The following is a 27,984-nucleotide window of genomic DNA, read 5'->3' as shown; positions in this document are numbered from 1 at the left end:
GAAGATCAACTCCGGGCGACTGCGAGGCAGAGCGTAGTGACGCGCTTCCGTGGGCGGGCGTGCCATGTGCACGCCGACTTCCGCCGTGCCGGATCCGACCTGCAGTTGTGGCGGTTTCTTGGGATCAGCTGCTAGGAGCTAGCGCTCTGTAATTCCAGAGGGAGATGCGCGCCCGTGCAGCCGTCGGAACCTGCCATAAAATCTGCAGGAGCCTGTTTTCTGGATTTGGGGGTCAAGTAGGTGGGGGGCAGTTGGAGCAGTTGGCGGAAAGGAGGCGCTCCCTCGGAGGGCAGCAGCGGTCCCTCGCAGATCTCCGGTTGGGGAGCGAGCGGAAAGACATCCCCGAGTCTGGTGAGGGCAGCGAGGCGCTGTTAGAAATCTGTCAAAGAAGGCATTTTCTCAGTGGAACCAGGCAGCAGTTTAGCCGAGAGTCTCTTCTGAGAGGGTGCCACCCCGGTTTTGGACCCTTGGGCATAGAGTTGCGGAAGAACCTGGCCGCGGAATGGTGGTCCTCGGTGGTCGTGTTCAGAGAGCAGGTCTTCCCGGTGGACGCCCTGCACCACGAACCAGGGCCTTCACTGCCAGGGAACAGTGCCTTCAGGTTAGTTTCTGCAGAAACTCTCCGCAAAATCTTGCAAGACAAAGAGCTGAGTAAAGAACAGCTAGTAGCATTTCTTGAGAGCTTACTAAAAACTTCCGGGAAACTACGGGAGAACCTTCTTCACGGTATGCTTCACAATTTCGTACCTTCAACAATAGGTGTCGGGTGGAATCGAAGGGATTGCAACTAGCCCTTTATTCAACTGGAAAAAAAGTCCGAGTTTCATCTTTTAAAAGTAGTCGGATATGTTAAATCATGCGTCTACCCTGGAGCACTGGTCCTAAACTGGTCCATGGAATCGCTACTGTTCCTTAGAAATCTGTCTAAAGGAGATCTCCTGACGCTCTCAAATTTCACTGGGCAACCGTAGATTTTTGGTGTTCAGTTGAGCAGCCCTAGAATTAGGACCTAAATTCAATCATGTATTTGAACCATTTGTTCATCGTTACCAAAATGTTAGTACTTCCTGGTTACTCTTCGGTTTTATACATAAATTGACTTTTGAACTAGAGCAAATATTAAATGCCCTCCCCTAGATTTGCTTACTGAAAACTGGTCTACATCCTGTTTGAAAATCCCTTTTAAGTAGTTTTTGAGTCTGCAGCGTAATAGGACTAATCAAGTTTTATAAGTGATTCCTGAGTGAATACATAGCAATTTATAGGGAACCATTTCCCTTTAAAGTCAAATAGAACACGATTGCAGAGATTGTGAAAAAAAATTCAGGTTTTTTATATGGAAAACTTGCTGCCACAGTATCTCATCTTAGCAAAATACTCTGCCATTTTCCGTTAGGTGGTATTATCAAGTAATTGAAAATAACCCGTGTTCTGGTTCTTTGAAAATTAGTACCCTTACTGTAGCCTTTTAAAAATTTCTTGAATAAAATAATGCAAAGTAAAACAAAGTGGTGAACAAATATGACAGTTTTGATTTGTAGTATTTTAATTATTCTAAGATGACTTCACTTCGAGGAACTTAAATCACTATCTGCTCATTTACCATGCCTCAAAACAATTTTTCTTCACCATCCCTGTTAAATGGAATCACCATTCTCTCAGTTGCTCACACTTGGAGACTTAGAAAATGAGACTTGGCTCTGTTAGATAACCACTCATTCTGCTTCCATTGATGTACCAGACATTTTCTTTCCTTCAGGAAATTTAAAGCCAATTATTTGCCAAATCCTTTGGTTGTCTAGGGTTTTTAGCTTAGAATTACACATTTCACCACTTCTTTGTATTCCTGATCCTCTTACTCTATTCCAAGTCTGAGCTATTGTGATAGCCTCTGAATAATTTTTTAAAATTCTCAGCCGTAATGTCTCCAAATATTGTTACTACCCATTCTCTTTTCTCTTTCTGTGATAAATTACATGTTAGACCTTCCCCATCTTAACATCTTTCTTGAACTCATTAATCACATTTTAAAGTCCAAGCGAAAGAACTCAAATATATGTTTCTAGTGTGTTTTTCGTCCTTTGGGCCAAATAGCAGTTTCTCCTGTTATTTTAGGTAATTTGTGTATGAAAAAAATTTTTTTTTCTTCCTAGGAAATTTATTCTTGCACCTGGCAGGTAGCTAGAGGGGTTTATCCTCTTTCTTCCATCAGGGATTGAGCTGATTAGAAGTTGGGCTTCATTCTTTACCCTTCACCCTCCTCCTAGAGTGCAGCCTTCCAGTGTCCCAAATGAAAGATTAGGTGTTTACCAGGGCCCTCCTCTTTGGAGAACCAAGAAGTACAAATTTCATACTTTTGGTTCCCTAAAACAGCTGGAAGCTTTGCTGAGCATTTCAGCCTTTCAACTCTGCCATTTGAGAATTGGAATAGCAGCACTAAATATCTCTGATCTTTCCTTTTCTACAAATCTTGGATCCTCAAGTCCTTACTGCCTTGATAATTCTCTAGAGTCCTTAAATGGTTTTTAATTTATTTTTGTGTGTGTGTTTTTAAAAGATTTATTATTTATTCCCTCCCCGCCATGGTCTGCTTTTTGTGTCCACTTGCGTTCTCAGCAGCACTGGGAATCTGTGTCTCTTTTTGTTGCGTGGCACCACTCCTGGTCAAGCTACGCTTTTATTTGCGTGGGACGGCTCAATGTGGGGTGCACTCTTTGCGCGTGGGGCTCCCCTACGCAGGGGAGACCCCTGCGTGGCACAGCACTCCTTGAGTGGGGCAGTGCCTCGTGTGGGCCAGCTCACCACACAGGCCAGGAAGCCCTGTGTTTGAACCCTGGACCTCTCATATGGTAGGCGAATGCTCTATCAGTTGAGCCACATCCACTTCCCTGTTTGTGTTTTAAGGTACCAAGGACAAGGATTGAACCTGGGACTTCTTATGTGGGAAACCAGCGCTTAACCACTGAGCTAAATAGGCTCCCCCAAGTTTTTGTGGGGTTTTTTTGTATTTTTTTTTTTTCAGGCGGCACCAAGGACTGAACTAGGACCGCCCTTGTGGGAAGCAGGCGCTCAACCACTTGAGCCACATCCACTGTCCTGTGTCTTTATTATTACTTTTTTTTTTTTTAATTTCTCTCCCCTTCCCCTCCCAACCCCCCCAAACTCTCCACGTTGTCTGCTCTCTGTGCCATTTGCTGTGTGTACTTCTTTCTCTGTTTCTGTTGTCAGCGGCATGGGAATCTGTGTCTCTTTTTGTTGCGTCATCTTGTTGCGTCAGCTCTCCATGTGTGCAGTGCCATTCTTGGGCAGGCTGCACTTTCTTTCGCATTGGGTGGTTCTCCACACGGGGACACCCCCGCGTGGCACGGCACTCCTTGCGCGCATCAGCACTGCACGTGGGCCAGCTGCACACGGGTCAAGGAGGTCTGGGGTTTGAACCGCGGACCTCCCATGTGGTAGGCAGACACTCTATAACCACTGGGCCAAGTCCACTTCCCTCCTGTGTCTTTAAAGAGATTTAAAAATACATATTTTGACCAGCTTTTAGCATTGTTACTGATAGGCTAGTTTACTATTGACAGGAGTGGAAATTTCAAATTAACTTTTTTTTCTCATCAAGTAACCTTTGAACACAGTACTGTTATTTATATAGTGTTATGTATTATAGTCTAAGTGCATAAAAAATTACAAAGAAATCTTGAACTTAGGTTTATTTTAAGTAGAAATGTTGGAATTACAATTCTGAAGATATTATATATATATATTCTTGTATGTATATTACAGGATAAAGCAGAGAGGTAATGTTATTAGGAATCAAGATCTTCATTGTAAGAGAAAAATACAAATATAAAAGAAGGCAAGGCTAAACCCTGTAATGTTAAATTTGAATTAGTAATATAGTATGAACTCCTAGTTCTCCTCATTGAAAAGGCCTAGAAACAATGATTCTCAGTAGCAGTGAGTACAAGTGCCAGGATTTTGGTTTCTAATAGGAACCAGTGCTTGGAGAAATGACTGATTCTAAGTCTGGGGCAGGGAAAGTACAAAGAATTTGGGACATTTTGTTTTTTACTAGAAAGTAAATAATTTCTCAAAGTTTAGTGGGGTCATGTCAAACTGACACAAGCTTCCTTTGAAGAGGGCTCTCCCTGGCTAAATATGGGACAAATTGAGCATTAAAGTCAATATGGTTGGTATTGGATCATAACACAGTGAATAAAATAAAAAATCCAAGTATCCATAGTGATAATCAAAAATAAAGAAATAATTGGGCCTGGGTAATGGAAAAAGCTTACTTTTTTTTTTTTTTTTTACAGAGGCTATGCAGGAAATGTAGAAGGAAAGGCTTAGAAAAAAATAGCATTTTACCACTTTGCAATCTCCAATGTAATAATTGATCCAAGCAGAGATCATCAGTGGATTCTTAATTACTTGGGAGAAGGATATTGTGGGGGAGTAGATATTTGCTACATTAACCAAGTAATCCAATTTGGCTTCATCAATAGATAATTTTATATTGTGTTCCTTCTGATATGTTGTAATATGACACCCATCAACTATTCCTGTCATAAGTGATTAGCCCAAATTAAATCCTAAAGGAAAAGACAAATTCCAAAATCTGTGACAGCCTGGACTCATCAAAAGTCAGTTTTAGCATATGACAACATAGATGAACCTGGAGGACATGACGTTGAGTGAAGCAAGCCAGACCCAAAAGGACAAATACTCTATGATTGCCCTATTATGAACTAATATATATTATATGAAATGCGAATATGGTAGAATTGTGTTTGTAAGACTGTTTTTCTTGAAACTGAGCAAATGTAAATTAATAGTACAAAATATTAATATCAGACAAAAGCAAAAACATACCAAGTGAAGGAGACCAGACACAGAGTACTACATATTATATGATTCCATTTATATAAAATGAAAATATAAATCAATTTATAAAAATGAAAGGACATTAGTGGTTATATAGGTCTGAGGAAGGAATGATAATGAAAACGCTCTAATGAAGAGATGAATGCATAACTATGTGCAAATACCATTATTGTACACTTTAGATTAATTGTATGCTTTATTAATATATATCAATAAAATTGATTTGTTTAAAAAGAAAAGTCAGTTTCGGGGAGTGGATGTAGCTCAAGTTGTTGAGCATCTCCTTCCCATGTACGAGGTCCCAGGCTTGATCCCTTATACGTCCTAAAAACAAATGAGAAAACCAGCTCTCATTGGGGTGCAGATGTAACTCAGTGGTTGAGTGCCTTCTCTGTACAAGGTCCTGAGTTCAGTCCCTGGTACTTCCTAAAAAAAAGAAAGGTTGGTGTCATTCCATTTGTGTAGAAAGGAGTTTAGTTCATGGGGTCAGATAAAGAGAAGTCACATGTTTGGGCAGGTTAGATAATTGTTTCCATGTGACTGGAATTCTCTGAATTATAGATATTTTTTCTGTCTAACGTGCCCATTTTGGGGATCTTCACAAACAAGTCATACCTATAAGAACCTGACAACATTGTAACAAATAAACTGCATAATATGGTATCAGGCTACTCCCTAAGGGCTTCTGGAAGCAGTCATAGGAATGTCTTCAACAGACCAAATCCAGTACCTTTTAATAAGGAGAGAATGTTATTCAATTTGTGTATGTATAATTTGACATTTTTTTTTAAGTAATGATTTCATGGCTGGCAGTTAAAGAATGTAACTATGCTGTTCTGTTTCAAAAATGCTTTGCATTTGGAAACTGAAGTAAAGAGCTGTGTAGACATACCCAGTGATATGATTAGATTTGGGAGGTAGATGGCCCAGGCATTCTCTGAGGTTGCCATGTAGGTGGAGGGGCTGGGGGGATCTTTAGCTGGCTTAACTGGAACCTCAGATTCTCAGTGCTCTTTTACCTCGAAGCCAACAACAAGAAAATAGAAAGTGGAAAAGAAATATGTTTCTTTTTTCTTCCTTATTTCAGGAATTTCATTGCTGAGCTTTAAAAAAATCTTTATCATATTTCAGCAGTATTTTTCCTTAGTTCTTGGCCCTACACATTATAAGTTGTGTAGAGAAACTATCTTGGTGCAAAGTATTATTGAGATAACAATAATAGTGAGTTTCAATTGCTTGAGTTTCAAAGTGGCCTATATGACTCCATAGGTTACTGCTATACAGCATATGGTATGCTGGCATTACCTCAAACTCAGGGACCCCATGGGCACAGAAAGAGATGCCCTGTCTCAGAATGAGTTGGAAGTAGAAGGGTGGTAAAGGCTACATGCCACTTTTACTGCTGTTAACATTATTATCCTGTAAATTTGTCTATTGGTTGGCAAATATTTGGGTTTATGGAATAGATTTGTACAATGATTGATTTATCTTTTGGCAGGTGCCTTGGAGCACTATGTTAATTGCCTGGATCTGGTGAACAAGAGGCTACCCTATGGCCTTGCTCAGATTGGAGTGTGTTTTCATCCTGTTTCTGATACTCATCAGATACCTAATGGTTCTAAAAGGTACAAAAAGTGGCAGATAATTTGGCCTTATATTTAAATAGTTAAAACCCAGTCTTTTTCATTTGGGGACAGATAATATAAATTTCAAAGAAGTTAACTTTCTGCTATTTCTGATATCTAAAGGATCGGGGAAAAGACTGAAGCTTCACTAGTATGGTTTACTTCTCCAAGAACTGCAAACCAGTGGCTTGATTTCTGGTTACGTCATCGACTCCTGTGGTGGAGAAAGGTACTGTAATAATTACCACTAATAGCTAACAGTAAACTGTGTGCCAGATAATACTTTCATATAATAAAATTTTATTTGATATTATAATGTTATATTTGTAAGAGACAGGTACAATAAATCAATAAATGAATCTTTGCAGTGATTTTTATTGTTTAAATTAAGTTATTTTGATATAAATACATTTACTGATCTCTCTCTCTAATACTCAAAAGTTTTTGTTAATAAGCATTTTTGTCCTAGGTAAAGTTTAAATCCCTCATCCAGCATTCCTGGCTGATGTAGTTTGACCCTTGTCTGCTCTTAGAAGAGCTTTAGTTCTTTGCTGCCTACCCACACAAACTCTCCATGTTAGTCAAAATGTTTTTGAGCTAATAAATACCCAAAGCATAGTGAGAACTCAGTAAATGTTAGCTATTATTTATTTATTTTTTACCGCTAATACTCAATTATTTCTTCAACATATTTGATTTTTTCCACTTCTCACTTTTACTCCCTGCCTGAATTGTCTTTCCAAATCCCTCTTTCAAAATCATGTTCAAGTCCATTGTTCTGCATGTAATCTTCCCACATCACCTTGTAACTAATCCTTCCCACATTTGAATTCTTACCCATATTTCCTGTCTCTGCCATCTATTTGGTGATTAGTTTTGAACTGATTTATGATTTCTGTTGTCTTGAGTTGTTACTTTACTATTATAATCTTATTATTTCAAAAGGTAAAAAGTTAAATTAGTTCCTTGAAGGCAATATAATGGGTTGGTTAAAAGGAAAGACTTCCTGCCAGACTTTTCATTTTGAATTCCAGCTCTAATTTTTACTAGCTGTGTGACTTTGGGCAAATTATGTAACCCCTCTGTGCCTCAGTTTTCTCTTCTGTAAAATTAGGAAGATAAAGGGAATCATGGGAAGCAGACTTAGCCCAATGGATAGGGCGTCCACCACGGTTCAAACCCCGGGCCTCCTTGACCCGTGTGGAGCTGGCCCATGCGCAGTGCTGATGCACGGAAGGAGTGCCGTGCCATGCAGGGGTGTCCCCCGCGTAGGGGAGCCCCACGTGCAAGGAGTGTGCCCCGTAAGGAGAGCTGCCCAGCGCGAAAGAAAGTGCACCCTGCCCAAGAATGGCGCTGCACACACAAGATGACGCAATGAAAGGGAAACACAGATTCCCGGTGCCGCTGATAAGGATAGAAGCGGTCACAGAAGAACACACAGTGAATGGACACTGAGAGCAGACAACTGGGGGCAGGGGGAAGGGGAGAGAATTTTAAAAAACTATAATCTTTTAAAAAAAAAAGGTGGGAACCACTCAAATGTTAGCAGTTTTTAATTATTATAATTGAGGGCAAATGCCTTCCTAAACACTTTGTATCCCATAAAGCATATAGGGCAACATTTTAAATGTAAGAAGTAAGGTACTCAAAATTATTGACAATGTTGGTTTTAATCATCTTCAGTGCATAATTCTGAGTAGTAAATTCTTGTGCTACTTCCTATCACACTTTTGTGGAATGTATGAAGATGAAAGGAACGATGTATCAGTAAGACCACCAATCAACCTTGTAACCTTGGGCACTTTGAGAAGACTGGGTAAGGTCAGTGGTTTTCGGATTATGCTCCTTGGAATCCTATGGGTTCTCCTATGGAGTCCTATGGAGATACTCCAGGGATTTTGTAGGTCTTTAACACAATTTTATTTTCAATTTATTTATAGATTTTAAATTATACCTTAAAATGAAAAAAACAAATTTTAACACATTGGTAGGTCATAAAAGCATTACTTTATGCTACCAGATTAGCTCATTTGGACCTCAAAATAAGGCTTCTTCAGCTATTACTCATTGCTCACTTGAAGTTTGCCTCTTAGCATGAATGTTTTCTTAATACTGTGCAACAAAACAAAATGCAGTTATAAAATGGAAACTGAAGCTGAGAGAAGACCAGAACTGTCACCCATAACTCCTCATTTCAAGTGTTTGTGTACACCAGAAGAGCCTCCCTTTTGTCAATGACCTTTATAGTAGTAAATATGATGTTATAAAATTTTTTATACATTTATACAATAAAATGTAGGCTTTGTTTTTTTTTATATTTTTTGTTTTCATATAGATATTTTGAACTAAGATTCCACAAAAGTTATTTTGAACTAGGGCCCAGAAGTTTGAAAATCCCTAATCCAAATAATCTCTGAGAGTCCTTCCAACTAAATTATTCTCTAATTTATAATAAAGTTTTAGTATACGCTGAAAAGAGTAGAAATAATCTTTTTTTTTTTTTTTTTGTCTTGCCATTGTCTTACCTTTTCCTGAGTCTTAAAATCCCTAAACACTACCTAAACTAACTGGAATGATCACAAATAAGTACTTATAAGAATGGTACGTGTATGATACCTTCCTTATTCCACTTAGTTCATTGTTACTTTTTCCCTCTTATTAATTGACCACTTCTTTAATGTTTTTTTTTTTTAGTTGTATTTTTTTGAAGATACAAAGGATCACAAAAAATGTTACATTAAAAAATATAAGAGGGGGGCCCCTACCCCAGGATTCTGCTGTCCGGAGTGAAAACTTCTAGACTTCTAGAAACAGGCTCCTAGATGCTACACTGAAAATTGATAAGTAAAATTATCAATCAAAACAGCAAACAGCCATCCACCTCATATCTCCAACAATAATTATGCCAAAGCTTAGCAAATTAAACTTTGGCATAAGGGGGGAAATGATGTGTGCTATGGGTGGGGGAGGCTCTTTGTCTCTTCAGAGATAACCTGGACTGTCTGTCCTGACTTGTGGGTGTGGAGCGGTGGGAGGCTGCACTCTTGCCCTTGGTGACCGTGGCGGCGACTCCAGTCCCAGAAAACAGTTTAGCAATGCAAAGTCTATAAACTTTAAATATTCAGGGGAGATGGCAAGCCAAATGTGCTGGAGGCTTGTCTGGAATGTATGAAGTCCATGCTAGAAGCTTGCCTAGGATGTGGAAGATGTGTGCTAGTTTAAGCCTATTGAGAACTGAAACGGGGGGACCATTTGGCCTTCCCTCTCTGTGTGGAGGGGACTCAAGGATCTTGTTCAGGGCTCGGGTTTGAAACGGAGGGCTCCCGAGTCCAGCCAGCCGTTAGTGGACCATTTTTCCTTCTCAAAAATCAAAAAAAATATATATATAAGAGGTTCTCATTTACTCCACCCACCACCCCGCTAATTGACCACTTTTTGAAAAGGGTAGATAGCATCAGTAGTTCTTCTCTGTAGTTCCTTCAGACTAAAAAATAATATTTTTAGTGATGTATTCACTTATATTTTATTAAATTTCAGTTTTTATTTGGGACTTGACTGGTTTCAATCAGTTGCTGCATGAAAAGTCTCAGGCAACTTTTAATTCATGGAATTAGAGAGAAATTGACTTTTACTTTAATGACTTAATAAGACAAACTTAAACTTTCTTTTCCAGTTTGCAGTGAGTCCATCTAACTTCAGCAGCAGCGACTGTCAAGATGAAGAGGGACGAAAAGGAAACAAACTTTACTACAATTTTCCCTGGGGAAAGGAACCAATAGAAACTCTGTGGAATCTAGGAGATCAGGAACTTTTACACACATATCCTGGAAATGTGTCCAAATTACATGTATGTTTTATTGTGACCTTTACCTAGATTCCCCAATGGGGAATGTTTCATTTGAGATGTTTCATTTGAAAATAAGTTGAAGACATGGTGCCCATTACCTCTTACTGCTTCAGTGTATATTTCCCAAGTACAAGGACACTCCTACACAAGCACAATAAAACCATCAAAATCAGGAAATTAAGAGTAATTCACAATTAACCACCCAATCCACAGAACCTGTATTTCATATAGTTCATATTCAAGGGTCATGAATTTCTTTTCGTTGTCATGTCTCTTTAGGCTTCTTCAAATGAACAATTCCTTAATCTTGCCTTGACTTTTATGACCTTGGTGTTTTGAAGAATACAGACCAGCTGCTTGTAGAATGTCCCTCACTTTTTCTGATGTTTCCTCATAATATTGGCTGGGAAAATCATAGAAATGACACTGTCCTCTTCTCGGTGCACCATATGAGGAGACATACAATGTCATTTTATCTCATTACTGATATTAACTTCTATCACTTGGTTAAGATAACATCTACTAGGTTTCTCCAATGTAAGGTTAATATGTTTTTTATACTTATTAATTAATGAGGAATGAATTAGTCTTTTGTGGATAGATACTATAAGACTGTAAATATCCTGTTTTTAACCAAATTAATGATTCTTGCACAGATACAATTATTACTATGCCAAATGGTAATTTTCTACCCCTAATTCCATCATTCCATCTAGATTTGTTGATCAGCATTATACTATAGGGTAGAACTTTCCCTTCTCTTCCATTTATTTATTTATCATATATTTACTTTTATTAGTATGGATTCACAGATTCTTACTTTTCCTGGAGAGTTACTCTCTGGTACTATGATTATTTTAATGCTCAAGTTGTCCTAGACTTAGCCAGCGTCCTTTGACATATCACCATAATTCTTTGAACACTTCCTTTTTATTTTTTGTTTGCTTTGTTTTTTTTATTTTGCTTTGTTTTTGTTTTTTGAGATATTGGGGCCAGGGATTGAACCTGTGACCTCGTATGTAGAAAGCCAGTGTTCAGCCACTGAACTACATCAGCTCCCCAGAGGTGTTTTTTTATTTGTTTGCTGTTTGTTATTTTTAGGAGGTACTGGGGATTGAACCTGGGACCTCGTATGTGGGAAGCTGGTGCTCAACGGCTTGAGCTATATCTGCTCCCCTTCCTTCCTTTAGAGAACTATTTTTTCCAGGCTTATTTTGTATTTTCTTGCCCCACCGGTGAAATTAGCCATTTCTTAAAGGAACCTTCATTCCTATTAGAGGAAAACAGTATTTAAAAATTGAGATTTTAGCATTAGGTATACTCACTGCAACCAGATACCATTGTTTCTAGGGCCTTTCAGTTGATACAGTTAAGAAATATATATATTTTTATATATTTACCTGAATCTATGTCTATTTTTTTTTAAAGATTTATTTCTCTACCCTTCTCCCCCATTATCTGCTTTCTCTGTCTCTTCGCTGTGTGTTCTGTATCTGCTTACATTCTTGTCATGCGGCACCAGGAAACTTGCTTTTTTTGTTGCATCATCTTGCTGCATCAGCTCTCCGTGTATGTGGCTGCCACTCCTGGGTGGCCTGCACTTTTTTTGTGCAGGGCAGCTCTTCTTGCAGGGTGCACTTCTTGCACATAGGCCACACCCCTGCATGGCACGGCACTCCTTGCGTGTGGCAGCACTGCGTGTGGGCCAGAAAACCACATGGGTCAGGAGGCTGTAGGTTCTGAACCCTGGGCCACCAATATGGTAGGCGGATGCTCTATCAGTTGAGCCACACCGCTTCCCTATGTCTGTTTCTGTATTGATCTATTTATTAAAAATTAAGAGTTCTTATACCAATTCTTCAAATTCCAGTCTAACACCATATTTATTCTAACCTTCCCACTTTCTAAATTTATAATTCTCTGACAATGAGAAACCTGGTTTCAAACTAAGCTATGCTCATTCAAGGATAAACCCCAAATGTACCAGTCCCCTACTCCCATCAGGCACTCTGAAAGTTCAGCCCAGGAGAAAGGAGAAGAAAGAGAGACTAGTTTAGTTAGAAAGCTTGGCCCTGGACATGCTCCTCATCATCAGCCCCGCCAACCAGGGATTCTGACCAGATGCTTCTCCATCAAAGGAAAGGAGGAAAGGCAGTTAGGAAGCTTGGTCCTGGACACTCCCCCAGGCTGGGTGTGCCAACCACCTGATCAAAAGCTCAGTCCTGGTGGGAGGGAAAAGGTGCTTTGTTTACTTAAAGTAAAACATTTTCGACAATTTAAACGTGATATAATCCCTTTAGAGAAAGCACCATGCCTCCTAAAATTTTGTATCCCTCAGGATACCTTGTAAATACTTAAAAAATTACTGATACTTACTAGGTGCCCTATGAGATAGATCTTCAGAAGGCCTGTGGATGGGTGGAATTGTGGCAAAACCCTTTAAATACTGATCATTCTTGAAGGATTCCAGATTTGAATGTTTAGATTTCCTGATTAGGCCACAGGTATATATATATTTTCCCAGGTCGCCAAAAGTTTGCTGCCCTTTGAGGGCAAATTCACATTAATTTTTAAAGTACCACCAACAGTTTATATGAGTTTAAAATGCCAGTACATGTATGCATTAATGAAGACAATGCCTGATCACAATTAGTAGAGATTGGAGACTAAAAGCTTTCTTTAAAGTATAAAATTGCATGAATGTTCAAGTGAACAATAGTAGAAAAAAGAGCATAAAGGGAGAACTGTTTATATGCAAAAACAAAATTTTTTAAATTGAAAAATTTTAATTCTGAGATCTTTAGTCATTTTAAAAGCATTCAAGAGAAGAAATAAAACTGTTTATTATACCTGATTTATAATCATGCATTATGGGATATCTCATATTTGTAATTATATCCTTAAAGTAGTAACCCAAAAAGCAAGTTTTTTAAAACATTTGCTTATTATAAAAATAAATTTACATTTCAAAAAAGTGCACTCAAATAAAAAAAATAAGAAAAAAAGTTAAAAAAAAAATAAGAAAAAAATGTATTCCAGACCCTTTTGCCTAAGCATACCAACCATCTTTTCTCTAAGGCCTCTTATGAATTTTAGTAATGTTTAAATAAATTTTACTTAAGAGTGTTACCTCTTCAATGCTAATTGAATGCTAATAGGGAGACTTGAAAAATGGTCATAGAAAAATAATATATATTTTTTAATGATAATGCCCAGGTCCCACTCCAGTCCAATTAGTTCTGAATCTCTGGGAGTGGGACCCAAGCACCTTTATTTTTTTAAAGTGCAGGTGATTCTAAAAAGTAGGTAGTTAAGACCCACTGGTCTAGCCCCTGAGCTCCCTGAGAGCAGAGAATGTATCTTGCTTAACTTTAAGGACCCAGTGCCAAGCATAGGCCTGGCATAGAATGGCTGCTCTAAATGTTTGTAAAATGAATTTGAAATTTTATATTCTGATTGTGTAAGTCTAAAATATGTAATTTTAAGAGCTAGTTCTGCTATCAATACTTTTTGTTCTACTTTTCTGTGAAGGGCCGAGATGGACGAAAAAATGTGGTTCCTTGTGTTCTATCTTTAAATGGAGATCTAGACCGAGGCTTGCTGGCCTACCTCTATGATTCTTTCCAGCTAACAGAGAACTCCTTTACAAGAAAGAAAAATCTTCATAGAAAGGTGACATGGGAAACTAAAGTTATGTGGCTTTTCCCCCTTGTTTTATTGTTAGTATGCTCAGTTTCTAACATAAATTCTGAATAATAAATTTCTTTTAGTGCCAGGATATATTTTGTAGATTTTTAGAATCTAGCCACAGGAATAATAGTCAAGTTCTTACAGAATAGAACAAGGCATCTGTTGTATAATCCTAAAAGCATTTCTGTTTGATCAGGGAATGGACAACTTTCTCTATGATTCTTAGCTCCCATGCCTTTCCATTTGTGTCAAGAGTGATAGTGTTGTTAAGAAGAAGCCAGTAAGACAGTATCTGCAAGACCTGTGTGGTTTACTGCTGTGCCCTAGGGATCTGACTTCTGGACTGATCTTTGGATCAAGGAGCTAGATACGGGCCTGGGTCAAGGGAAAGGCTTATTTTAGGACATGCAATTTGAGCATGTTTAAGGGCTCAAAGAAAAGAGAGAGGGAAAGTTGACATTACAGGAGTGAAAAGAAATTACTAATGGGACAGGATTAGTAGGGATCAAGAACACAAATGGAAGGATTTGTGTTAAGAAGGAGTTATTAGATATAGCAGACAAAAAAGGGTGGTGCATATATAAGTAAGCTACTGGAGCTGGATAGCCTTTGGAAGAAGTTTTATTCAGTGCCCTCTATTTTCTCGGGTAATTAGAAGGAAAGTTATTAGCTTAAAATATGGAAGAGTAGGGGTTAAAGTGGCAAGAGCTTGAAATAATCATACTCTCCATGAATGTGAAAGGGAATGGCCCCAAATCAAAAGATTTAAGAAGGGATGTGGAGTGTCAAAGGAAAAAGAAACCATGAATTGGTAGCACCATTCTGCACAGTTAAGTGGTTTATCTTGCAGTGCTCTTTATCCTGATATAGGGAAGTCTTTAATTATAGAATTGTTCTGGGGATTCTTTCTTGTATCCCACATCTCAGAACTATCAGTAAACCCTTTTGACTCTACTTTCAAAATATATCCAGAACCTGGTTACTTCTTACCACCTCCACTGCTACCATCCTGATCTAAGCCATCATCATCCACTCCCCACTCAGAGTGCTCCTTCTGTACCTCTGCTCAAAACACTCCAATAAGCTTCTCATCTAACTCAGAGGAAAAGCCAAACCTAGAATTTTTTACAAAACTGTTTGTTTTTTAATCTCCATGCCTACAACTTTCCACCTCACTTTTCTCTCCCTCCCCTCCCCCTCCCCCTCCCTCCCTCATCCACCTCACTTTTATAGACCATGCCAGGAATGCTCCCACTTCAGCTCTTGTCATTTGTTCTTCCCTTGGCCTGAAATGCCCTTCCTCAGTCCTCCATATATCTCTCTTGTCAAGTCTGCTCTTTGATAACATTATTTAATATTGCAAACAGCACTCCCTCTTGCCAGCACTTCCTACCCACCTGCATACGCACATACACACACATTTTTTTTAATGCACTGATCACCTTCAAATATGTTAGATACTTATTTTATTTTGTGTATTATCTGTTCGTCCTCACTATGAGGGACAGAGATTTTTGTCCCCAGTACCCTAAACTGTTTCTGGCACGCAGTAACCATTCAAAAATATTTGAATGAGTTAGAAGAGTGGTGAGTTTTGGTAAAGAAAGTGGTCCAAATGGTAAGGCATAGGCCCAGGCTTAGAAGGGAAGTGATGCCAGAAAGAGGCATTTTGACTAAGTGAATGAAATTGTCAGAAAACAGGAGGGTAGCAGGCTTTTTTCCTGTAGAACATCCAAGTGGAGAAATCTCTTGGGCTGCTGTATGTAGACAGCTGAATAAATCGTTGTATGATATTTTATGACCTCAGCTGGCTTCCATTTTCACACACAAGAGCTTAATTGTTTAAGAGGCTTCATGTTTGTACTTTCATCATATATAAACCAAGATGTGCTGTCCTGTTTTTTTTTCCTTCCTCTTAATTGTCTTAGGTACTTAAACTTCACCCTTGTTTAGCCCCTATTAAGGTTGCTTTGGATGTGGGAAGAGGCCCAACAACGGAACTAAGACAGGTGAGTTAAGTGAGGTTTAATGTCATGATTTTAATTGTAACCATCATTCCAAGCAAACACATAACTTGCCATTTAGAATTTTATTTTGATTCATTTGATTATTTTTAAAAATATGAATTAAATAATGAACTGTAGATAAATACTGTGGTTATTATAGATAACTCATAGTATATTAAAGAAGTTTAATATAATTACAGTGGATTTTACTATTAAAGTCATGCTCATAGTTCCATATTTTCTCTGAGTATACATAGTTTTGGTAATCAAAATATTTGCACAGAAGTCTAGTGAAGTATTTTTTGCCCTCTTTGTCTTTTAACTTAACACTTTTGATACTTGCTATACGCATAGGTTCTAAATCTGTAATTTTATTTTGATTTTTTCTAATCTGATCTAGTTGTTAAATAATCTTGAGAAAAGCCAGGCAGGAAGGAGGCTTTGGTTTCTTTCCAGAGACCCTTCAGCAGTCATCATTTGTCTGAGTAACTGAGATCCATCCAGGACCTGAGTGAGAACACTAACATAATTTAAAGACTTTAAAAGTCACCTACCTTTCTGACCTGGGAGAGGTCTGGAAAGTGGGGGGTAGTGAGTTAAGGGAAAGAAAAGATAATGGAATATTTTCTGCATTTCCACTTAGGGTTTTGGCAGTTTCTTCAGTACCCTGGTGCAGGTAGCAAATTCCTGGGTATTTTGCCTGAAGGACAGAGAAAAAACTCTATGCCATGGATTTTTTGTTTTGTTTGTTTCTAAGAATTTAGTAGCTTTATGTGCCTTGGATTTTTAAAAAATCTTAAATATATATTTTTTAACAAGTCAATTTTATTGATACATATTAATAAACCATACAGTTCATCAAAGTGTACAATAAATGGTATTTGATAGAATCACATAGTTTTGCATTCATCAGTTCAATTATTATTAGAGCATTTTCATTATTTCCATAATAATAATAATAAATAAAAAACAGACTAACAAGAAAATTCTTCATCTTTTAGTAACTCTGTTTCCCCTGCTGTACATAGCTGCTACTTTTGGCTATTGCACAGTTATTTATTTATTAAGCAATTTTTTTTGAGATATATTTACATACCCTATGATCTATCTAAAGTTAATAACCAATGGCTTTTAGTAAAATCAAAATGTTGTGCACTCATCATAACAAAAAGTTTTAGAATTATTTTATTAATCCAAAAAGAAAAACTCCACACCCTTTAGCATGTCTTCCCTAGCCCTACATAATCACTAATCAAATTTTATCTTTATAAGTTGATTTTATATTTACATTTTATATAAATGGAATCAGACAATATGTTGCACAAAATATTTAGTTCATAGTAACACAGTCTTAAAGTATCTGTCTTTTTGTGTCTGGCTTGCTTCACTCACCATAATATCCTCCAGCTTCACCCATGTTGTCATATGCTTCATGACTTCATTTCTTCTTACCAATTGTGTGATACACCACAGTTAGTTATCCATCAGTTGACGGACACCTGGTTGTTTCCAGCTTTTGGCAATCACGACTAGTGCTGCTGTGAACCTAGGTGTGCAGATGTCTATTTGTGTCACTGCAGCTTCTTTAGAAATGCTAAACAGTCCTCCACAGTGGCTGTACCGTTCTGCATTCCTACAAACAGTGAATAAGTGTTCCTGTCTCTCCACATCCTCTTCAACACTTGTAGTTCTCTGACTTTTTAATAGTCACCATTCTGATAGGTGTGAAATGATATCTCTTTGTTGTTTTGATTTGCATTACGGTAATCATGAGTATGATGTTGAACATTTGTGTTTTTTTGCCATTTGTATTTCTTTGGACAAACGTCTTTTTGAGTCTTTTGCCTATTCAGATTGTTTGTCTTTTTATTGAGTTGTAACATTTCTTTATGTATCATGGATATTAAACCCTTATCAGACATGTGATTTCCAAATATTTTCTCCCACTGAGTCGGCTACCTTTTCACCCTTTTAACAAAGTCCTGTGAGGTACAAAAGTGTTTAATTTTGAGGCAGTCCCATTTATCTATATTTTCTTTTGTTGCTTGTGCTTTGGGTTTAAAGTCTAAGAAGGCACCAATTACCCCACGTTCTTTGAGATGTTTCCTTTTTTTTTAAGATTTATTTTATTTATTTCCACCCCTCCCCCCACTCCCACCGTTGTCTGCTCTCTGTGTCCATTTGCCGTGTTCTTTTTCTGCTTGTATTCTCATTAGGCAGCTCCGGAAACTGATCCTGGGATCTTCCAGAGTGGGAGAGAGGTGATTACTCTCTTGCACCACCTCAACTCCCTGTTCTGCTACGTCTTTTTATTTTCTCTCCTCTTTATCTCTTGTTGCATCATCTTGCTGCACCAGCTTTCAGTGTCAGCCTGGCACTCCTGCGTGGGGCAGCTTTCCCATGCTGGGCGGCATTACCACACACAGGGGCACTCCCATGCAGTGGCATTCCAGTATGGGCAGACACTTGATGTGGGCCAGCTTGCCCTCACCAGGAGGCCCTAAGCATCAAATCCTGGACCTCCTATATGGTAGACAGGAACCCAATTGGTTGAGCCACATCTGTTTCCCTTTAAGATATTTCCTTACATTTTTTTCTAGTAGTTTTATGGTTGTAGCTTTTATATTTAGGTCTTTGCTCCATTTTGAGTTCTACTTATATAGGGAGTAAGATAGGGGTTCTCTTTCAATCTTTTGGTTATAGATATCCAGTTCTCCCAGGACCATTTGTTGAAGAGACTGTTTTGTTCCTTAACATGTACTTGTGTCTATCTTTATGTCAGTACCATGCAGTTTTGACCACTGTAGCTTTGTAATATGTTTTAAGATCAGGCAGTGAAATTCCTCTTTTGTTGGTCTTTTGTATATGCTTTTGCCTATTCGGGTGCACTTTCTCTTCCAAAATGAATTTGGTAATTGCCTTTTCTATTTCCGTCAAGTAGGCTGTTGGAATTTTGATTGGTATTGCACTGAATCTATAAATCAGTTTGGGTAGGATTGACATCTTCATATTTAGTCTTCCGATTCCTGAACACGAAATGTCTTTCCATTTGTTTCGGTCTTCATTGATTTCTTTTAGCATAGGTTTCTGATAATATCCTCTTATGATCCTTTTTATTTCTGTGGATTTAGTTGTAACTTCCCCCCTTTCATATCTGATTGTATTTATTTGCATCTTCTCCCTTTTTTTTTTTTCCTTTGTTAGTCTGGCTAGGAGTTTGTCAATTTTATGGATCTTCTCAAAGAACCAGCTTTTGGTTTTGTTGATTTTCTCTATTGTTTTGATTCTCAATTTCATTTCTTTCTGCTCTAATCTTTATTATTTTTTACTTTCTGCTTGCTTTGGGATTGGTTTGCTGTTCTTTTTCTACTTTCTCTAGTTGTTCAGTTAAATCTTTGAGTTTAACTTTTTTTTTTTTAAGATTTGTTTTTTAAATTTCTCATCCCTTCCCCGCTCCACCCCCATCTATTGTCTGCTCTCTGTGTCCATTTACTGTGTGTTCTTCCTGTGTCCACTTGTATTCTTGTCAGCGGCACTTGGAATCTGTATCTCTTTTTGTTGCATCATCTTGGTGCCTCAGCTCTCCTTGTGTGGGACACCATCCTGGGCAGGCTGCACTTTTTTCATGCTGGGTGACTCTCCTTATGGGGTGCACTCCTTGCACGTCCCCCTATGCGGGGGACACCCCTGTGTGGCACGGCACTCCTTGCGCACATCAGCACTGCGCATGGGCCAGCTCATCACACGGGTCAGGAGGCCCTGGGTTTGAACCTTGGACCTCCCATGTGGTATGCGGATGCCCTATCCGTTGGGCCAAATCCACTTCCCTCTTCTTTTTTTAATATAAGCATTTAGGGTTATAAATTTCCCTCTTAAGACTGTAAGTTTTGATAAGTTCTCATCTCATTTTCATTTGTCTCTATATATTTGCTGATTTCACTTGCAGTTTCTTCTTTGACCCACTGTATTGTTCAGCCTCTACACATTTGTGAATTTACCTTTTTCCTGTCTATTATTGATTTCCAGTTTCATTCCATTATGATCTGAGAACGTGCTTTGTATAATTTCAGTCTTTTTATATTTATTGAGAGCCGCATTGTGATCTAACATGTAGTCTGTCCTGGAGAAAGATCCATGGGCACTTGAGAAGAATGTATAACTCGCTGAGTGGATACAATGTTCTGTACATGTCTGTTAGGTCTTACTCATTTATCGTATTGTTTAAGTTCTCTGTTTTCCTAGTACTATCTAAAGACGTGAGTGAGACATTGAAGTCTACAGCGATTATTGTAGAGATGTCTATTTCGCCCCTCATTTTTGCCAGAGTTTGTCTCATTTATTTTGTGGTACCCTGGCTAGGTGCATAGATGTTTATGTTATTCATTCCTGGTAGATTGTCCCTTTTATTAATATATAATGACCTTCTGTATCTCTTACAATCTTTTACATTTAAAGTGTATTTTGTCCAATATTAGTATAGCTACCTCTGCCCTTTTTGGTCACTATTCGCATGGAATATCTTTTTTTGAACCTTTCACTTTCAGCTGGTTTGTATACCTGCGTGTCTGAGGTGAGTCTCTTCTAAGCAGGATATGGATAGCTCATTTTTTTTTATCCATTCTATCAGCCTATATCTTTTGATTAGGGAGCTTAATCCATTCACATTCAATGATAATGTAAATGCATTATTTACTTCCACCATTGTATTCTTTGGTTTTCATATATCATCATATTTTTGTCTGTCTTTTTACTCTTTTGGTTATCCTTTCTGCTATTCTTTCTTCTATGCTCTCCTCCGGGCCTCTCTTTCTTGTCTTTTACTTTCAGGCTCTAAGCCTTCCTTTAATAATGGCTGCAAATATTCTTTTTTATGGACTCTCTAAGTTTCTGTTTGTTGGTGAATATTTTATACTCACTTTCATATTTGAAGGACAGTTTTGCTGGATAAATAATTCTTGGCTGGCAGGTTTTCTCTTTCAGTATTCTAATTGTATCATACCACTCCTCTTACCTTTATGGTTTCTGATGAGAAATCCACACTAAGTCTTACTGGACTTCCCTTGTATGGGATGGTCTGCTTCTGCCTTGCTGCTCTCAGAATTTTCTCCTTATCTTTGACATTTGATATTCTGAGTGTAGTGTGTGTCTTGACATAGGTCTGTTTAGATTTATTCTGATTGGGGTGCTGTGCGCTTTTTGGACAGGTGAGTTAATTTCTTTCATAAGAGTTTGGAAATTTTCAGCCATTATTTCCTCAGATACTCTTTTTGTCCCCTTTCCCTTTCTTCTTCTTCTAGAACTCCCATAACACATATGTTGTGTTTCATCATGTCACTCAACTCCCTGAGCCCCTGCTCAAGTTTTTACATTCTTTATTCTTTTCAATTTCAGCTGTTCTGTCCTTGGTATCACTTATTCTTTCTTCTATCATTTTGAATCTGTTGTTGTAAGTCTCTCATTGTGTCTTTCCTTCCCATGAGCTCTATTACTTTTCTTGTTTTTTTTGTTTCGTTTTTTGAGGTTCCATGACCGGGTACCGAACCCAAGACCTCTTATGTGGGAAGCTGGTGCTCAATCACTGAGCTACTTCGCCTTTCTTTTACTTTTCAGGATTTCAAGTTCTTCTTTGTGCTCACTCAGTGTCTTTTTTTTTAAAGATTTACTTTATTTTTATTTAACCGCCCCCTCGTTGTTTGTGCTCGCTGTCTGCTCTCTATGTTCATTCACTGTGTGTTCTCTGTGTCTGCTCATCTTCTCTTTAGGAGGCACTGGGAACCTAACCTGGGACCTCCCATATGGGAGAGAGGTGCTCAATCTCTTGAGCCACCTCAGCTCCCTGCTTTGTTTTGTCTCTAATTGTCTCCTTGTGGTGTCATCTTTTTTTTAAAAAATATATTTATTTCTCTCCCTTTCCCCACCTCCCTCCACAGTTGTCTGCTCTCTGTGTCCATTTGCTGTGTATTCTGTGTCTGCTTGTATTCTTGTCAATGGCACTAAGAATCTCTGTCTCTTTTTGTTGCATCATCTTGCTGCATCAGCTCTCCATGTATGTGGCGCCACTTCTGGGCAGGCTGCACTTTTTTCACACTTGGTGGCTCTCCTTACGGGGTGCACGCCTTGCGTGTGGGGTTCCCCTACGCGGGAGACATCCCTGTGTGGCATGGCACTCCTTGCACACATCAGCACTACACGTGGCCCAGCTCATCACACAGGTCAGGAGGCCCTGAGTTTGAACCCTGGACCTCCTTTGTGGTAAGCGAACACTCTGTCCGTTGAGCCAAATCCACTTCCTTGTTGCGTCATCTTGTTGCACCAGCTTGCTGCACCTGCCCCTTGCGCCAACTCCTTATCTTGCTTGTCTTCTCCAGGAGGCTCTGGGAACTGAACCCAGGACCTCCCATGTGGTAGGTGGGAGCTCAGTCACTTCAGCCACACCTGCATCTCTCAGTGTCTTCTTGATGTCATTTATCTCCTTAGCCATTTGTCTTTCAGATAGTTAATTTGATTTTGGAAATGTCTGTGCATTTCATTTGTTCTTAGTTCTCTTAAATCCTGTTTCTTCTGGGGCTTTGATATACTCCTTTTCTTGGGCCATGTCTTCCGTTCTCTTAGTATGGCTTGTAATTTTTTGCTGATATCTAGGCATCTGATTAGGATGGTAGTTTACTCAAATGCTCAATTTCTTTTAAGATTTAGTGGTAGGAGGCTGTGTGTTACTGCTGTTCTTTGATTCTTGATTCAATCTGAATTGTTAGGATTGTTCCTGTTGGTTGCTCAAAACTAAGCTCTGGACCCAGTAATGGGTTACAGACCTGCTTCCTAGGGCTTTGGGGAGAGAGACTGTAGAGGCCTAGAAAAGCCTCTCATTTCTTTTTAATTTTCTCACATACATTTCCTTGGTATGCCAATATATGGCACTCTTTGGCAACCCTCTCTGTTCAATGCCTGTCTGGAGCGTGTTTGCTGCAACAGTGACATCAGTGTGATAGAGGTTCCTGCCTGGAGTCCAAGAGCCTTGTGATTCAGACTTGCTCAGAGACAGTTCTCCAGCCTTCTCTGGCAGCCCCCTCCCTTTTCCCGGGAAATATACTCCGCTCTGCATCCTCAACAATCAGTCCCAGTTAGAAGACCCAGCAGACCAAATGTGTGGGTCACAAGCTGAGTCAGCCTTCAGCTGTGTCCCTCGCTCTCCCCTTTCCTGGGGCAGTACATCCTAACAGTCGTTCCTGGCTAGCAGAGGGCATTGCCAGTCCTTTGTCTCTCCAGTCCTGTGTCTCTCCATCCCTGTGTCTCTCTGGCCCTGTGTCTCTCCATCCTGTGCCATCTCCCAGGGCAAACAAGGATGTGATCCCACCAGCCTGGAAGGGCTCCTGGACACACAGACCAAATTTGTGGGTCAGAAGCTGAGGCAGCCTTAGGCCATGTCCCTCTCTCTCCCCTTTCTTGGGGCAGTGGGTCCCTGGAGCCCCCTTTGTTCGTAGCTGGCTCAGAGGCCTGAGAATTCTGTGTCTTTAGTGTGGGGAGGGTGCCTGCCATAGCGGCTGCTGGTTTCAACTCGCAGTTTTTTTGTTAGTCATGATTCCCCTCCTTTGTCCCTCTCTCCTCTGGGTCCCTCCCACCTTCACCTGGTGTCCTAAGCCCTAGAAGATCTTTTTCCAGGCGATTTCAGCCTGTTCTCTAGCTTATTTTTTGGCAGAGAAGAGAGTCCCATGTCTTTCAAGTCCGTCATCTTCCTGGATGTTTTTAATTTACCAGAAGGATAGTGTTGTACACCTTACTCTTTCTCTCAGCAATATAATGGAGAAAATCCTTCTGCATGTCACTTTCTGGCCCATGTAAGAGTTTTCCTGGATTATACACAAGAATGAGATTGCTGGTTAAAATAACTATTTCAGTAGTCATCTAAGTTGCTCTCTAGAATGGCTGCATTGGTTAGTACTTTCATCCATGGTGTACAAATGCTCTCATTTCCCCATGTCCTCATTAGCTTAGAACATTCTTCCTCTTTTCCACCCTCCTTTGGAAAGATCACATTTTTGACTGGCAGCTGCTAGCTTATTAAAACACAGACTTAACACTTATTTTCCCTTGTTAATTTCTTATATTTTAATATCTAGATCCTCTTCTATCCTGAAAATATCAAGTACCTTAACACCCGTTAACTTCCCTACGAACTTTCCCTGGGAATTTGCTAGATATGCATATTCTTGGGCATCACCCCAGACCTGCTGAATCAGAAACTCTGGGAGTGAGACCCATCAAGCTCAGTTTTAATAAGTCCTCCAGGTAATTCTGATGCTCGATTAAGTTTGGGCAACAGTGCTCTAGCTCAGTCTCTCTTTTTTTCTCTCTCTCTCTCGACATTTGGCAATATCTGGATACAGTTTTGGTTGTCACAAGGTTGGAGTTGTGGTGCTGCAGGCATCTAGTGGAGACCAGGGAAGCTGCTAAACATCTTGTAACAGTACTGCGAAAGTTGAGAAATCTATAATTTTAGTTCTAGATTGTTAAGAGTGTACTTAATTTTGCCTTTTTTTACTCTACCATTACTTGTTAAGAAAACAATAAAGTTTACTTTGTTATTTACTCATTATTCTACATTTCTGGTCAGGCCTTTGCCTCCAGCATTCCACTGAAACAAGTGTTCACCACAGAAACTAATCCTGTCAAGGTCTCTGATAACCTCCATCTTAAAATCCAGCAGTGAAGTCTCAGTTCTTGTTTTAGGTCACTATCAGCAGCATTTACACAATTATTCTTTTCTTCTTGAAACTTTCTTTAGTTGGCTTCTGGAACATTACTCTGGGTTTTCCTCATATTTTTTCGGCTGTTTTTCTTTAATCATCTTTACTGACACTTCTCTTTCTGATGTGGTAGTATACCCTAGGGCTTAGTCCTTATTCGTCCATTTAGAAGTAACATAGATCTTTAAACCTACTGCTTTCCTCAGATAGAATCTGTTTGGGTTTTGAGTAGTAATAATGATAATAAAAATTCCTATGTTTGGCATAAAAATTTCAGAGAGGTTTGCATTTAGTATTCAGCTTTACAGTGTTTAATTCCTTCATTTTCAGAGGAAGTATATAATTTATAAGTTGTAAACATTATATTATTAAAGGAATTTGTATCCATTTCAGAAAATTAAGAAAGTGATTTTCCATTTGACAAAAATAGAGTAATCACTCTATCTACTTTTATTTCTTTCATATTTGAAGTGTTTGTGTTTTCCTCCCAGGTTTGTCAAGGGCTGTTTAATGAGTTATTAGAAAATGGAATTTCTCTGTGGCCTGGTTATTTGGAAACTGTGCAGTCCTCATTGGAACAACTTTATTCAAAGTAAGAAAATTGTCTTCCTTGTCATTAAAAAACGGATTCAGAGAGTTTTTAAATATATGATGTTATTTTATTAGCAACAGAAGTATCTTCCAAATATATATAAAATATAATTTAAAATTATTCCTGACTGCCATTTACAGAATTACATGCCCTTAGTTAATTGCTACAGCAGGAACAGTATATTTGTTCAGCAGGTAAATTTGAGCATATTCTTTGTGCAATGCCAAGAATTAATGCCCTGAAATATGTATAACTCAGATTTATCAGGGATAAATTAGGTATATTAGATACATTCGTTGAGTCAGGACTGAAGGAACAGCAGTGGAGTGCCTTTCCTTGCCAGCATGGTGGTTCATTCTTAGACTGAGTGGAAGTTAATTCCATCTCAGAAGACAGAGAACTAGTTTTTTCAGTGAACAGCATCTCTATTCACCCAGGTGCTTAACTAGAACCTGGATGTAATTCTTAACTCCTCCATCTCTTCCTTATTCCCCACACCAAGTGTTGCCAACCTGCCTCCTAAATATATCTCAGATCCATGTGCATCTCTCCCATCTTCTTTGCCACTTCCCAGGTGAAGGTCACCAATGTGGAAAACTGGAATAATCCTATAATTGATTTCCCTGCCTCTAGTCTTGCCCCCTTATTTCATTAACTTTTGTTTCTTCCCTCATTTGGGCTTTTTTTTTCAATATACATATATAGCTTTTGGGGCAACATGTTGTGAAGCTTTATGTTTTGCTCTTTAGTTCTCCGATAATTAAAGTACATCTTTTTTATGTAAATAGGTTTCCATAGAGCAATGAATGGTTTTAGTATGTATAAAATTGAGTGGTATTTGAACTTTCCATTCCTCTCAGGTTCTAAAATTTCATCCCTTGAGTCATGTGGGCATTATCAAATTACAGTTCTTTTTTTTTAAAGATTCACTTTTTTATGTATTTCTGTCCCCCCCACCCCCGCCCCCCAGTTGTCTGCTCTCTGTGTCCATTCACTGTGTGCTCTTTTGTGTCCTCTTTATTCTTGTCAGCTTGTCAGCGGCACGGGAATCTGTGTCTTTTTGTTGTGTCATCTTGCTGCATCAGCTCTCCGTGTATGTGGTGCCTCTCCTGGGCAGGCTGGACTTTCGCACTGGGTGGCTCTCCTTAACAGGGTGCAGTGCTTGTTCATGGGGCTTCTCTACGCGGGGGACACCCCTACATGGCACGGCACTCCTTGCGCATGGGCCAGTTCCACACAGGTCAAGGAGGTCCTGGGTTTGAACTGCAGACCTGCCATGTGGTAGGCGGACACTCTATCCATTGAGCCAAGTCCGCTTCCCTACAGTTGTTTTTTTATGGTAAAGACTTTATTGTTCTAGGACATTTTATCCAAATATTTATTAAGGACCTACTATGTTTCGTGTACTTTGATAGTAGGGAACAAGACAGAAAAGTTTCCTGTTCTTATGAAGCTTATTTTGTTCTAGTTGGATAAAATAGACAATAAACAAGTAAATAAATAAGACCATTTCTGATGGAGTCATACAAAGAAAATGAACAGTAATGGAGATAGTGTGACTAGGTAAGTAAAAAGGTAGCCAGTGTGGAAGTTTTTTTATTGCTAAATTAGAAACTGTAAGTATACTAAAGTTATATATTAAGCATGATTTCAGTATAATGACTTGTATACTGGAATCTTTATTGTAATATTACAAGATACTGTAGTACAAAATACATTGCATCCACATACTAAAAGGCTAACATTATATTATGAGATTCTTCCATAGTATGCCCCCATATGATGTGTTGAAGTACCAGTGTTTATTTCTCAGATTTTCTTTGCTCTTATGACTTTTCAGCTATTGCAGTAAGTTAGAAACTTTATGAAAATTTTACTTTGAATATGCTTTTGAAACCTAGGAATTATGTTTTGTTTGGTTCAGTTCTCAAGCCCTCTCTTTGAGTTCTGTGACTTTTGAAGGTAGCATGGACTGTAAAGTAATTAAGGCTGATGATATGGTGAATTCACAATTTATATTTGTCCTCATGTATTTTGTTCAACTATTTTTTTCTTAGGTATGATGAAATGGGTGTCCTCTTTACAGTTTTGATTACTGAAACTACTTTGGAGAATGGATTAATACATCTAAGAAGTAGAGACACCACAATGAAGGAAATGATGCATGTATCCAAATTAAAAGACTTTTTAACCCAGTATATATCATCAGCTAAGAATGTATAGATTTTAATATCTGTATAATAAATATTATTCTTTCCTAATTTGCTTGTCTTATATTAATTTAGATTTTTTCTTATACCCTTTTGAACTTACAAAGATGTTTTTGGTGCTTTCTTTGATTCCATTTTTATTACTTTTATTTGTTTTTTAACAGACAGATAACTTTTATTAGAATGGGGATCATATTCTATATTCTTTTTAACAAAAGCATTAACCTTTTTTTTTAGTTTTTTAAGCAGTTTTATTGAGATATATCCACATACCACAGAATCCATCCAAAGTGTACAATCAGTGCTCTATATAGTACAATCACAGTGTTATGCATTCATCACCACAAATAATTTTAGAACAATTTCATTAGTCCAAAAGTAAAAAC

At 38.5% G+C, this 27,984-nt stretch overlaps 2 protein-coding genes across 6 annotated transcripts in view; one reads left to right on the top strand and one right to left on the bottom strand.

Annotated features, from left to right (window-relative positions):
* Positions 1 to 41: 41 nt before the first annotated feature.
* POLG2 (DNA polymerase gamma 2, accessory subunit) lies at positions 42 to 27,649 on the top strand. 4 transcript variants are annotated; one of them, XR_011646929.1, is made up of 9 exons: positions 42 to 726; positions 6,383 to 6,509; positions 6,633 to 6,738; positions 10,183 to 10,356; positions 13,888 to 14,028; positions 15,975 to 16,055; positions 25,288 to 25,388; positions 26,857 to 26,951; positions 27,446 to 27,649. XR_011646929.1 is itself a non-coding variant. In XM_004454066.5 (8 exons), the coding sequence occupies exons 1-8, from the start codon at positions 165 to 167 to the stop codon at positions 27,609 to 27,611; spliced, it is 1,458 nt and encodes a 485-aa protein (XP_004454123.1). In that variant the 5' UTR covers positions 42 to 164; the 3' UTR covers positions 27,612 to 27,649. The 4 variants fall into 4 exon arrangements, 2 of the variants coding, with proteins under 2 accessions (XP_004454123.1, XP_004454124.1); XR_009182518.2 differs by lacking the exon at positions 25,288 to 25,388; XM_004454066.5 differs by lacking the exon at positions 26,857 to 26,951.
* Positions 5,062 to 27,984, bottom strand: part of MILR1 (mast cell immunoglobulin like receptor 1) — a 78,254-nt gene continuing 55,331 nt past the window's right edge. The window contains exon 10 of one of the 2 annotated variants that reach the window (XM_058284546.2): positions 5,062 to 5,310. The gene's annotated coding sequence lies outside the window, so the exon portion shown is untranslated. The remainder of the gene's footprint in view (positions 5,311 to 27,984) is intronic. The other variant, XM_071210753.1, reaches the window with a different exon arrangement.

This window comes from Dasypus novemcinctus, chromosome 21 (assembly GCF_030445035.2).
Source record: "Dasypus novemcinctus isolate mDasNov1 chromosome 21, mDasNov1.1.hap2, whole genome shotgun sequence".
In the NCBI taxonomy this organism is placed as follows: Eukaryota; Metazoa; Chordata; class Mammalia; order Cingulata; family Dasypodidae; genus Dasypus; species Dasypus novemcinctus.
Note: the sequence above shows the minus strand (reverse complement) of the source record. Positions and strands in the feature narration are given on the sequence as shown.

Excerpts from the sequence above, each read along its gene's own strand:
- POLG2 (XM_004454066.5), top strand. The coding sequence starts at position 165 with ATGCGCGCCCGTGCAGCCGTCGGAACCTGCCATAAAATCTGCAGGAGC. Across the intron at positions 6,510-6,632 it reads ATACCTAATGGTTCTAAAAG|GATCGGGGAAAAGACTGAAG; the intron begins GTACAAAAAGTG and ends TGATATCTAAAG. Across the intron at positions 14,029-15,974 it reads AGAAAAATCTTCATAGAAAG|GTACTTAAACTTCACCCTTG; the intron begins GTGACATGGGAA and ends TAATTGTCTTAG.